The sequence below is a fragment of the Fundulus heteroclitus genome, chromosome 12 (genome assembly GCF_011125445.2).
Source record: "Fundulus heteroclitus isolate FHET01 chromosome 12, MU-UCD_Fhet_4.1, whole genome shotgun sequence".
Classification (NCBI taxonomy): Eukaryota; Metazoa; Chordata; class Actinopteri; order Cyprinodontiformes; family Fundulidae; genus Fundulus; species Fundulus heteroclitus.
The window spans coordinates 5,112,446-5,125,212 of NC_046372.1; the positions used below are offsets into that span (position 1 = coordinate 5,112,446).

The 12,767-nt window shown below is 36.7% G+C and overlaps 1 protein-coding gene across 3 annotated transcripts in view; it reads left to right on the top strand.

Moving 5' to 3' along the window:
- LOC105939939 (netrin receptor UNC5C) overlaps positions 1 to 12,767 on the top strand; it is a 262,858-nt gene that overhangs the window by 232,806 nt on the left and 17,285 nt on the right. For all 3 annotated transcript variants that reach the window (XM_036143780.1, XM_036143777.1, XM_036143778.1), the window contains 4 exons: positions 2,133 to 2,324; positions 6,698 to 6,915; positions 7,861 to 7,996; positions 9,531 to 9,618. In XM_036143780.1, the coding sequence (XP_035999673.1) occupies positions 2,133 to 2,324; positions 6,698 to 6,915; positions 7,861 to 7,996; positions 9,531 to 9,618 (634 nt within the window). The remainder of the gene's footprint in view (positions 1 to 2,132; positions 2,325 to 6,697; positions 6,916 to 7,860; positions 7,997 to 9,530; positions 9,619 to 12,767) is intronic.

A 12,767-nucleotide genomic window follows, 5' to 3' on the forward strand; every position in this document is an offset into this window, starting at 1 on the left:
GATGCTAGGACTAGGAGTTCAGTGGTCAATCACAGCAGTTTAGAGCTTGAACAAAGAAATGTTATGTGCAGTATTTTACAGCACCCTAAACAATTATTTGCTCTCGGGGTAAAATTGTGTGCAAAAGCCTTGAAATATTTTTGTTCTGTGGACACACAGAGAGTGTGATGAAACTGTTTGCTACAATGGTCTAACAATACAGTTTAGAAGCATTTTTGTTTTATCTCCCATACCAATCTCCTCCATCTGTCAGGTGAGAAAATAAACTGGGGTCCTCTTCTAGCTTTGCTTGTCTCAGTCCCAGTGATCTCTAAAATAGGCTATTGTGTCGCATCACATTTATACCTCAGGGATGCAGGAGGTTATGTATTTCTAATTGAATTTGACTTAATTAAAAGTTAAGCATAGACAAAAAACAAAAATGCCACCAATAGATATTTTTTGAGTTGAATAAAGTCTAAGTCTTTTCATGAGTTTACAATGGATTATTTTTTTACAAAGGGGTTATTATTATTATTGTTGTTATTATTATTATTATTATTATTATTATTATTATTATTATTATTATTAATATTAATAATAATAATAATAATAATAATAATAATAATAATAATAATAATAATAATAATAATAATAATATGCTACCAGAGTTGCCTTATAGCAAGAAAGGCATGCCTCCTGCCCAGTGACCCACGAGGATAGGCACAAGCCCACCTACAAGTATCATAGGGTATACACACTTGATAGAAAACTTTATTTTTAACTTTACCAACTAGCTGTTTTAAATGCTCCTCATTCAAAACAAATTTAAATATCCAAAAATCGCTCAGAAAGATTAGATGATCACCATCTCAGACTTAACTTTGCCTTTCCCGGAGAAGCAGCGTAAATGAAGGGTAGGCATGACACTCGTGGCCCCTAGAGACTGTACGAGTGGTTCACAGCTCCCTCAAGTGGTAAATGACTGACTAACATGGCAAGTGACCTCTCTGCTCCAGGTTTGTGTGTATCATGGCTGTGCATGTGTGAGTGTGCATGTTTGTACACCTCATCAAAGGGTTCTCTCGTGCATAAACAAGTTCATGCTTTTTGAATTTGCTCTGGTGCGACGACAACAAATCCTTCAGCAAATGACTGAGGCTGTTTGTTGCTGAAAGCCTTTTATCTGCTCCTCAACTTTAAGGGTGGATTAAAAGGAGGTTTCCTATACTTTTCCGTCGTCTTAATAGCTGCAGACAAATCCCCTCCTACTAGCTGTAGAGGACATGATTATGAGCATTTTTGCTTTAAAGTGTAAGACTCCAAAAACTTTCATGTTAAATAAGCAGGATTTATTTTTCTTCTGCCCCGTTCTGTCTCCCTTCCACTCAGGGTTCATTGCGCTCTACTATATTTAATCACTGCCCTGCATTTCATCCACTCATTGCTCTTCTTTTTTCTCCAAACCTATCTGCCAGCTTCTTCTATTTTAGTATGTACAGTCCTCAACTGCTTATGTACCCTATTTTAAGATTTTTCTGAGAGTAACATATTTTCTCCAATTATTTCCACATCTTTATCCCCTGCTCTCCTAACTGGACCCCTTTAATCCTTTTCTCTCCTCTTTCATTCTTCCTTTAATAGTGGCTTGTGCTTTTTCCATTACACATTATCTAAAAGTAAAAATGGAAGTCTCTTCCTCTACTTTACAACATGAATCATGTATGACTGTTTCACAGTTTCTCACAGACACACCAGCCAAATTGAAAAAGGATGTTGGGACTCTTGTAAAATAATTAACAGCCTTATTAAGTTTTAAGATTCCAAGCTATTCTTTTTTTTTATGAAAGGTTTCTGTATCTCCCTGTATCTCTGTCTAGACAAATTACCACATAAAACCGGCTTGAGGGCGGTTTGAAAATTTCATTTGAAATAGAACTTATAGAGGTTGTCCTTTGTGTCTTAATGATACTCTGAAGTGAGCATAAAAAAGCCTGAAAGCCTTCAAAAAGTATTGCTTAATTCCTCTGCAGCAATGCTATCCCTGGCTCTTTTTTATTTCAGCCATAGTATGTCTATCCAGAATGTTTCTACCTTCTGTTCACAGTAAGAGAATCTAACATTTTGTGCGTTTTTTTGTGTGTGTCCTCTAGCTGCCCCAAGTTCAGATGACGTGGCTCTCTATGTGGGCATCGTCATCGCCGTGATTATGTGCCTGTTCATCTCAGCCATTGTGGCACTCTTTGTATATCGCAAGACGCACCGCGACTTTGACTCGGACATCATTGACACCTCTGCCCTGAATGGAGGCTTTCAGTCTGTTAATATAAAGACCGCCAGATCAGGTAATGTATGTATGGAATTTGGCCTAGTCCAAGTCCCGACCTTGTCCTGATTCTGTGGTGGGCCTTTTAGACATCCATAGAGAACTGAATGCCTCTAAACCTAAGTGTAATTTTTGCCAAAATGCCACGGTGATGTGAGAGCCTAGTAAATTCATACCCATTCATCACATTGCTGCTAAAGTTTCCAAAAGCTTTTAAACCAAGGGGTGTATTTAGTTTTCCAAATGCTTAGTTTCTCTTTTGGCCTAGTCTTTGTTTAATAAATAATGACCCAATTGCCTATCTACTCATATACGTGAAGTTGGATTTAAACAACTGCACAACCTAATAAAGACAGTACTCTATATTTTCTGTGACTGTACATAACTAAATGATGGATTGGTTAATAAGAGATGTAATGTTGTTTTCATGTAAATAATTGTACCTGTCACATCCTTTTTAAGCCTTTTATGCCAGTGTCATTTATTTTCCTTTTCCCCCGTAATGCTGTCAGTCTCTGATGGTTTGGATTAATCTATCTCTTCCACAAACTGCTCTAATCCATCAAAGGAGTTCCTCTGTGCCTCTCTCTCTCTCTCTGTCTGTCATTCCTCACTCTCTGTTATTTTTTTCCCCGGTCCCTTCCCATCTGTACGTTTAGGGCAATCAAATTTCCTGTTTATCAGCATCCGCCTCTCTTCATTCTCCTCCCAGGTCTCAAGCTTTACATGCTTTGCCTCTGTCTCTCTGTCTCTCTGTCTCTCTGTCTCTTTCTGTCTCTCTCTCTGTCTCTCTCTCTCTCTCTCTCTATTTCTCTCTCTCATCACAATCACGACAGTGTATGTTTCCTATTTAAACTGAACTCGATTTTTCAGTCTACTTTTGTGTGATACATTTTCTTCCTCTTTGCATGCATATTCAAATATTTAAATGTTGAAATCCAAGAACAGCAGCTATCAGTCAACAAAAGTTGTTAAAACTTCTCCTTTTGGTTTTCTGTTTGTTAAACCGAGGATAAATTATGTGCAGAGTGAAATTTAAAAAAGATATTAACATAGCACAGTCAAAAGTGCATTGATGCAAACGACTGGTAGAAGGCACTGCAGCGCCCCCACAAATCTGAAAGAAATACTTTCCTTCACATGAAACAGTTTGAAATGAATTAATCAAGTTTGTTCTTGAGGTACAATAGTTCATAACTAAATTACATCTTATATTACCATTCACTGAATAGTACACTACAAAAAAACTTTCTACATAGTTCATGAAAAGTCACACTTGTTTAACAACAATATTTAAAATTCAGAATCAAAATCATCTTTAATTGCAAAGTTTGGGCACACAAACAAGGAATTTGACTTTAGTCTGGAGGAAGAGGGGAGAGGCACAGAATTCAGGTCACTTAAGGTCCGATGTGAGGTTTTCTACTGTCCATGAAGTGGAGAGCCTTGCCACCTGTTTTTGTTCCACTGTGTTTTATCAAGGCTATCCCAGCGATCCTCTATGAACAATTAGACCACATTATGCTCCTCTCTGATGACGAGCTCTTTGAAGATGCTGATATAATTTTCCAGCAGAATGTGGTACATGTCCACATTGGCAAAAGTGACAATTACTGGTTTTCTGACCATGATTTCACTATACTTGATTGGCCTGCAAACTCACCTGACCTAAATCCCATTGAGAAAATCTGGTATATTGTCTAGAACAAGATGATGGACATTGGACCCAACAATGCAGAAAACCGCCATTAAAGCAACCTTGGCTTTTTAACACCTCGGCATAACCACATAGTGGTCACCTCCATGCCATGCTGCATTGATGCAGTTATTTATGCAATAGGAGCCCTGAACAAGTACTGAGTACATACAATGTCCCCAAAGTACAGGGACATCATTTTCAGTTAGCTGACATGTGTTATAAAAATCTTTGTTTGTTTTTTTGGTCTTACGGATGCAACATTATAATTTTCTAAAGAAACATAAGTTTTGAGTTCTCATCATCTGAAAGCCATTATCGTTAAAATATACAGGAATATTCACTTGGGGGCATCACATTTACAGGGGTGGATAAACTCCCAAAGGCCTCCCTTTTTTGGACTGCACTGCCTACAAAGAGAGAAGTCAGTTTTTATTCACAAAGATTTTCTTGTTGGCTTTTCAAGAGACTTTTTATTCAAAGCTAATTCCTGTAAACCCTTAAGCAACGGTCCAAGGTTTGTGTTCATGCGGCATTTTGTGCCTGGATGATTAAAATTCCACTCGGTTTACAGTAAAAGCAAGAAAGCGAGGTCTGACGGGAGCAAAGTAAATATTAAATATTTATAAATAAAAGAACGTCTTGTGTCGAGAAGGGGACATTTTATCTGTGAGGCATTGGAATGCTTGTCACTCTGTACTGAGGGATGACTTCTGATTGCTAATAATGAAGAATTATGTCCTTGAATATATCTCTCTGTGTCTCCTTCTCTCTGTGGTTTTCCTCTACTTGTTAATTAAATTTCAGCAGGGATTATTTGGCAGCAATACCCATTGGCATTAAGGGTAAACAGCATGGAGGTAGAGAAAGTAGAGGACTGATAGCTGACAGGCATGTGTGTGTGTGTGTGTGTGTGTGTGTGTGTGTGTGTGTGTGTGTGTGTGTGTGTGTGTGGCTGTGGTGAAGGGAGGTCATGATGAGTGACTTTAAAACAGGAATAGAGGTTCTCTTGGAGGGAACAGCAGGATTTCAGGTGCTATGCCCAAAAACATTGAGCCTGGTGTGAACAAAGCTGGATTTGTCCTCAGTAGGTGTTTGGTGTTCTGTGATCAAAGCAAAATTTAGTAAGTTATGAGGATTTTAATTATGGATAGGCCTCCTGCCTTCATAGACAGCCTGTGTAATATTAAATGAGGCTGCTCTGTATCAGCTGTGAGGTAATGGAGCGGACAAATTACAAGCTGCTCTAAATTATAAACTTTTTTGTGCAATTTAGCGATAAGAGTAAAGAAAAGGAAGTCTTGCATATCCTTTGATGATAGCTCTGAGAAAGTCAGTTCCTTCTTTATTTCTAAATATCAGCCTTCTCTGACAGACATCCAGAGAGACATCCATACCAGGATCTTTGCCTTCGAGATGTGAAGCTAAGAGCCAGGTCATTATAAACCAAAAAAAAAAAGAGAGGACCTTGTCTTTCAACAGTTAGCAAATACTATTTTAATGTTTTATAGGAATGTATTCAATGCATGTTACATAATTCAAACTTGAATAGCTCTGTTTACGAAAGAGAAACAAAAATGTCAAGAAGGTCTGGATATTTCAGAATCGGTAAGCTTTATTTGCCGGGTATGTGTACACATAATAATTTGACACTGGATTGTACCATGCTCACAATGTACTTACTTATACAATAATAAAATAACACAATAATGCAGCAATATTTAATATTCACTATTTTCTTCACACCTCGTCAGTCCCTTTCAAAACTTCAACACGTGTAAGGTGTTCCACTAAGAGAGAGACTTGTGGGAAATGTGGGCTTTGTTAGGTTACTGCCCTTAAGGGTAAGTGACATTATTTTTCAAAAGATGGAGTTTTAGCATTATATAGATCCAATTTATATTTAAATTAGTCCAATTCATTCTAATACAGTCTAGTCATATGGTTTCATTCAGATTCAAGTCTACACAGCCATAGCCATTTGAACATGTAATGGCAACTGGTGAAAAGTTGCTCATCTAAGGAAGTCCGGCATATTTGAATTGAATTGAAACAGCTAATATAATCCACAACATTCATTTATGTGCTAATTATGTGGGATCTTTCCTCATTGCCCGAGACAGTAACCTGAATAAATGTGTTTTCAACAATTTACTTCATCAACTGGAGCAAATCAAAGACCTCTCCTATCTCCTCTAATATTCATCTCAATCCATCAATTATAGAAAATGCTGTCTTTCCATTAATAAGCAGAAATCTTTGAAAATGGTTTGATAATGAATGCTAACAAATAATAATATATCTGAACTTGGGTAAATTTGTACATTTAAACTTCTCCTGTTGTTATTTTTTTTCTCACCATTTCCGCCAAGCAGCCTCTAAGTGCAACTGCTATGACTGGTCCATGATCCAGATCATGCCCCTTTGTACTATGCTATCATACCATCCCCAGATGCCTTATCAACATCCATCCCTACCGTCACCTTACTCCCCTTGCTTCCCTTACTCCTGCTCACTGATTTTGAAACACTTGGACTCACCTGTAATCCTGACAAAACAAGATATTTTACTTCACTGTTCTCTGATAACATTTGCTCTAGCCTTGACTCTGACTCTATGTTGGATCTTCCTCCTTTAACAAGATGATTTCAATGATTTTTTTTACTGTGCCTGCCTTTTTTGTAATGTCCTTTCAGCTGATCTACTCACGGCCCCTCCGGACCTGACCAATGCAGCTGCTATGTATCGTGGCCCGGTTTATGCACTTCACGACGTCTCTGATAAAATTCCGATGACCAACTCCCCTCTCCTGGATCCTCTTCCTAACTTGAAGATCAAAGTCTACAACTCATCAGGTCTGGTCACACCACCAGATGACCTCGGTGGGGACTTCTCTTCGAAATTGTCTCCTAAGGTAATTGTATAAGTGCATCCATTAATAGAGGCCGAATCTTCCCTCTTGATTTGATCTTCTCTCACTACCAAGTTGTATAGTTGCCGTGGAGACTTTCAGATAATCTCTCTGCCACAACAGCATAAGAAAGATTTGAAAATGCAGGTATTTCTGGTCAAAGACAAAGGCAAACACTATTAGTATACATGCGGCTCAGTGCCCCAGTTTCTTCCCTCTGCTCTGTCAACTACATGGCATGCATACTTGAGCCAGTTGTCACAAACAGAGATGGAACCACTCGGATTCATCACAGTACCCGACCTGGGGCAGTGTTAGAGTTGAGCTCCTCGTTTTTGAGCCCCACATGAGTGGTGATGATTCATTCAATCTTCTGGCCTTTTTTTTCTCCTTCTTCTTACTTTTAATAGTTTTGAAACTTATGCCTTGGCTAATAAGTTAACTTGCCTCAAAAACATCACAGTTTTTCAGTTTGAGACGCTTTTTGTTCATATCGCGTTCCAGCTAGCTATTTAATACATGTGGTTTAGATATAAACTAGTGCATTTTACAACCCTGCAGTATAGAACATAAGATCAACAACCTGAGAACAGTATAAAGGAGGAAATGTACACATACTAGAAAATACCTTTGTAAAAACTTTTTGTGTCCTTAGTACATGTCTTATAGAATTAGATGTTATTTAAATTTAACGCATGTTCATGTGTTCCATTAGTCCTTCAATAGTTTAGGATAGCTGTCTTTTTATACATGGTTGGATAGTTCTAGTGTGTATCATAGATTTATTAGGAAAAAAAGATTGAAAGTTTATTTTGAATTCACTGAACATCATCCCCATAGGAACTACGTGTTGTAGCACTCAATGGATGTCAGGTTATGTCACATATCGTACCTCTTCTTCCTTGACATCTTGTTGTAACTCAGACTGTTATCCTGTTTTATTCCTAGGTTACTCAGTCTTTGTTGGATAACAGTGACAGCCTGAACCTTCGTAGCCAGAGCTTAGCCCGGACCAGAGATCCCTCCTGCACTGCTCATGGATCCTTCAATAGTCAGGGAGGACACCTCATCGTACCCAACTCAGGTTAACTTTGTCCAAACACAAACAACTTAGTGCAAGCATTTCTTGTTATAATTTTTTTATTTATTATTATTTCATATAACGCATCATATCAGATTAGAATTCGTTATTAAGGCATGTAAAATAACAATCAATTTAATTATCTGTGACCATTGAAAAAATTTACACTAAAGTAAAAACTGTTCAACAATTTCAATTCAATCAACATAATTAATTATGTGAATTTCATCAATCAATATGGAAAGGTTAGTGTGCTCCCTCATTCATTCTTAAAATTGTATTTAAAATCAAGAGATTGAAATTAATTGTCAATGTTTAGAATACCACCATAATTGGTATTGTTTCAAAGATAGCAATCTGCACAGTTTGGACAGGGAAGACAGGGGATTTGAGAGAGGGGTCAAGGAAGGCATGTAAATAACTTTAAGAACCAGCAGTAAATAGTGGAGCTGGCTTTATGTTCCTATTGTCTAACACCACACCTACACACCCAGCATCGACATCTTGAGACATGTACCCAAACTCAACTCACATGTTGGCATGATTAGGTAACATGTTTGGGTCATTTAGTGACATTGAAGTGAATGGCCGGTAGGGCCAGTGACCTTAACAGCCCCATTAGTTACCATAACGAGCCAGTCTTACCAGCCCTCTTAGTGTGATTGGTCCTACTACTATTTAATAGCCTGATACCCCAAACCCCATTCAGATCAGAAGAAGATTTTGGGATGAGTGGTGAAAAGTCTTAAAGAAATAAGAGAAGTCCAGCTTCCTTCTATTGAAGCACTTAGATTGCTATGGATTAATTTTGTCTGTCTCTATAAATGGGCCACTGATTGATCTAATCTTAAATGTAGTATATTATTTCATACATACTTAGGAGTAATTTAATTTTTTTAAAGGTGAGGCAAAACTCCCAGTGGACCATTTTAAAACCACTATGGTCAGCTCATTTGCAAATCCAAAAAGAATTAGTCTAAAATAAAAAATCAGGAATGTAAAATGGCTAGCCCACATTTATTTCTAATAAACATATGAGTAAAATATTGAAAATGAACTATGACTTGTGGATGAATAAAATGCTACAAGAACAATATTTTTCTTTGTTTCCAAACAATAATGTTGTATTTGTTCGAATAATGGTTTTCCTCGTGGGCAGTGTATCAAAGAGGATTAAATGTTTGTTAACATATTTCCATAATCTAAACTGTTTGAGTTTGATTTACATACATTTCCAGTATTCTTCTGTAATTATTTCTAAGTACTAAGTTGGCAAAAATAATGAATAATGCAATCGCATTGGATATGAAGCAATTCTCAATTTCTATGAAATATATATTTCTCTCGATGATATATTAAAGATTGGGTTGCACAGTGGATGCCTTAAAGAAAAACAATGTTTAAAAAAAAATCAAAGTGAGAAAATAAGAACTAGTTTTGCATTCAGTGATTCAGTTGTGAATGGTGAAATTAATAAATGTACAGAAACTTATTTTTGCCTTGGTCTGTTTTGCCCGACATATCCTCCCTCATGCAGGTGTGAGCTTGTTGGTGCCAGCAGGCGCTGTCCCACAGGGTAGAGTGTATGAGATGCACGTGACTGTGCACAGGAAGGACAACTTAAGGTAACTTGGCAGCATTGTTCTTTTAAGTTTTTGTCCTGTTTTACACATTCTTTGTCAGATGTTTATATCTTTCCCAGTTTATTTATCTTTTTTTCTCAGGCATTAATTATCCCTCTATACTGTACAGTATGTTCATAAGATACTTGTTTTAAAGTCTTCTACAGTGTGGCACAGATTAACGAGACAAATAAATAATTTATTTAATGATTTGTTATTTCTTGCATGTTTGTATGTAATTTATTTGTAGTTTGACTACATACAGTAGACCCTGTGCCACAGCAGAGGTAATCTGATACCACCAAACCCCTAATAGTAGCACTGGCATTATGATGAGCAGATTAAAACAGTATGTCTGACTCATCCGTGATGAACTAATTAGTCTCATAATCTGTATATTAATTCATCATGACGCATCTTTTTTCTTCGCTTTCTAATTCAATACCAATACTATATGGTCAAATGTGAGGTACTTAACATTCTTCATTTCCAAATATGTAAAACTAATACTGACTATAGTGCAACAAACTGATTTGCACTTTCTCCACAAGGCCTTTTGGGACCAAAAACAAACATGAAGCTTTCGAAAGTAAATGGTGTAATTTATGTTTTTGCACATTAACTCAGATTAGAGGCTAGTTTGGGGATTACTGTAATCCTATTACTTGTGCTATAATCCTTTACTCTTAAATCCTGTACATGTTTGAGGTTGAACCTTTTGTAGTGAGCAACCGACAAGGGCAAAGATTTCTATATTTCTGCTTTTATTTTTTGTGAAACTGACTGCTCACATTAGTTTTGAGGATGCACATTTTCTTCACATTCTTAAACTAAAAAAATAAACATCTACTTGAGTCCCTGTAAACTGAGAAATTATTTCAAGAACAAGTAATAAGTAAGTGATAATAATAATAAGTTTGGGTGAAATCAAAACTTAGATTCTGTAAACCTGTAAGAGTCCAAGTCTGAGCCATCCAGTGCGTTCCTCAATAAATTTAAATCGATGATAATTATGAGCGATGCTACTTGCTGCAGCATTACTATGAGTCAAACGTCTCCTGTGTCCTCTGTCTTCATCATCACTCAATAACTGGCAAGCAAAACGTACACGGGCAGCTTCATTGACGTACCTCAGCAATAAAATTGCAAGCAAGATTTTTGTGCTTTATATTATCATAGCATAAGTGAGTAGTTAAACCATGCACACATGCGTGAACGGCAAACAAACAAACACACACACACACACACACACACACACACCTCAAACTCAGCAATTATTTCAATGGTCTAATTCCTGTAATGCCAACAACAATTTTCAATTGATTATTTTGACGGGTATGAATCATTTTTGACATGGAATTTTTCATGCTGTAAAAATTAAACCAGATGATTTTATTAATTAAAACCCCTTTTACTTGTTTTATTTTTTTCTTGAGACTATGTCTGTCAGATTTCCTATCAAAAGCAAACTTTTTGGTTAAACGAAGATAATTTCTGCCATATGTATGAGTAATTTTGGGCTTAACTGTATATTGTCAGTAAAGCTATAAATCATTAAAGAGATAGACTCAAAGGCCATGGCTGTAATCGAAGGGGCAAGGTTGTTTAACCCTCGCTTTAATTCATCCCCCTCCTCACCTTTCGGCAGTCAATATTGAGAAGGAGCGGCTGAATCAATAACACTGATAACAAGTAGCACCCCATGAAAACCAATGAATACAATTTTGATCTCTAACCCCTAGATGTGGCATAATCTAAAGTATCAGGGTTAATAGTTTCCCCAATTTGCTGGTATTTACACTGTGCAAGGATTTTGTTTATAGTCTGAGATTTACAGATGACGGAAGGCCTTTAAATAATGAATACTAATGGAGTCCAATATGCCTAGCCTGACAATTTTAACAAAAGCTGACAATAGTAGAGAAGTATTCTGCTGTTGTACTCTAACATACAGGCCATTAGTTACTAAGTGCTTGAGGTTTCAATGCCCAGTTGTACCATAAAAAGCAAAAAGAGACTGTGATCATTTTCTTTCTGCCTTTTATCTGGAAACCACTGACTCCAGCTGGGGCAGACTGCTATGATCATTCTCTGAATCAGTGTAGTCAGAATCTCTGATGCCCTGACTTGTTTTGTTCTGTGATTTACGTACCAAACTTATTCTGCTCTTATATTTTCTTTGGAATGATGTTTATGAACCCTGTTAAATTATTTTCTGTGTTTGTTATCCTCACATTCTTTTTTTAATTACAATCTAATGTATTTATGTTGGTAAACTCAATAACAATTATCTTCTTTTCTTTAAATATAGTTGTTTGCATGCTAATTAGTAAGTTTCTAATTAGTAAGTTTCTAACTATTCTGCAAAAAAATTATAAAAAAAAAAACATTAAAGATTGATAGAGACAAAAATATATATTGTTCCGCAACTATTACAATTAAAACCCACGGATAAATTCCAGCATACTTTTGTGACCTTCACAGATTTTGACATCAAAATGCCACATTGATTGATAGTGTAAAAACAAAATATTATCTTTCACGGATACCTTAATGTTTGAGTGTAATGCTCTTTATACATACAGCAGAGACCAGCAAGGACATGATAGTTTGACAGTTGTGTGCTGTCAATGTATCTTAGTAATTGGATTTAGAAATGGTAAACTTATACACTGATTCATTCTGCATAAACTGATATATTACAAGCATTTATTTCTGTTAATTATGATTTCTATGGCATTCAGCTGATAAAAGACCAAAATTCAGTTTGTCAGATAATTAGAATATTATATAAGATCAACGAAGTTAGATTTTCTTGCAGTAACATCATCTTATGTCCCACACAAACATGGGGAAGACTGTTTATTAGACAGTTTCATGGACTGTCAATGACAACATCCACAAGGAGGATAAGCCACAAATAGCCATTGCTAAAGAAACTGGATGTTCAGAGTGTATCCAAGCATATTAATGGAGTGTTGGGGGGTAAGGAAAACTGTGGTTGAAAAGGCAACAGGGATAACAATAGCGTTTGTGGAGATGTAAAGCAAAGCCAAGTCAAGCGTTAGGATACGTTTTAAAAGACCTGCACTGCAGCTGGAGTTAGCGCTGGAAGAACCATCACACACAGCCATTTCAGACCGGGGTCCTGT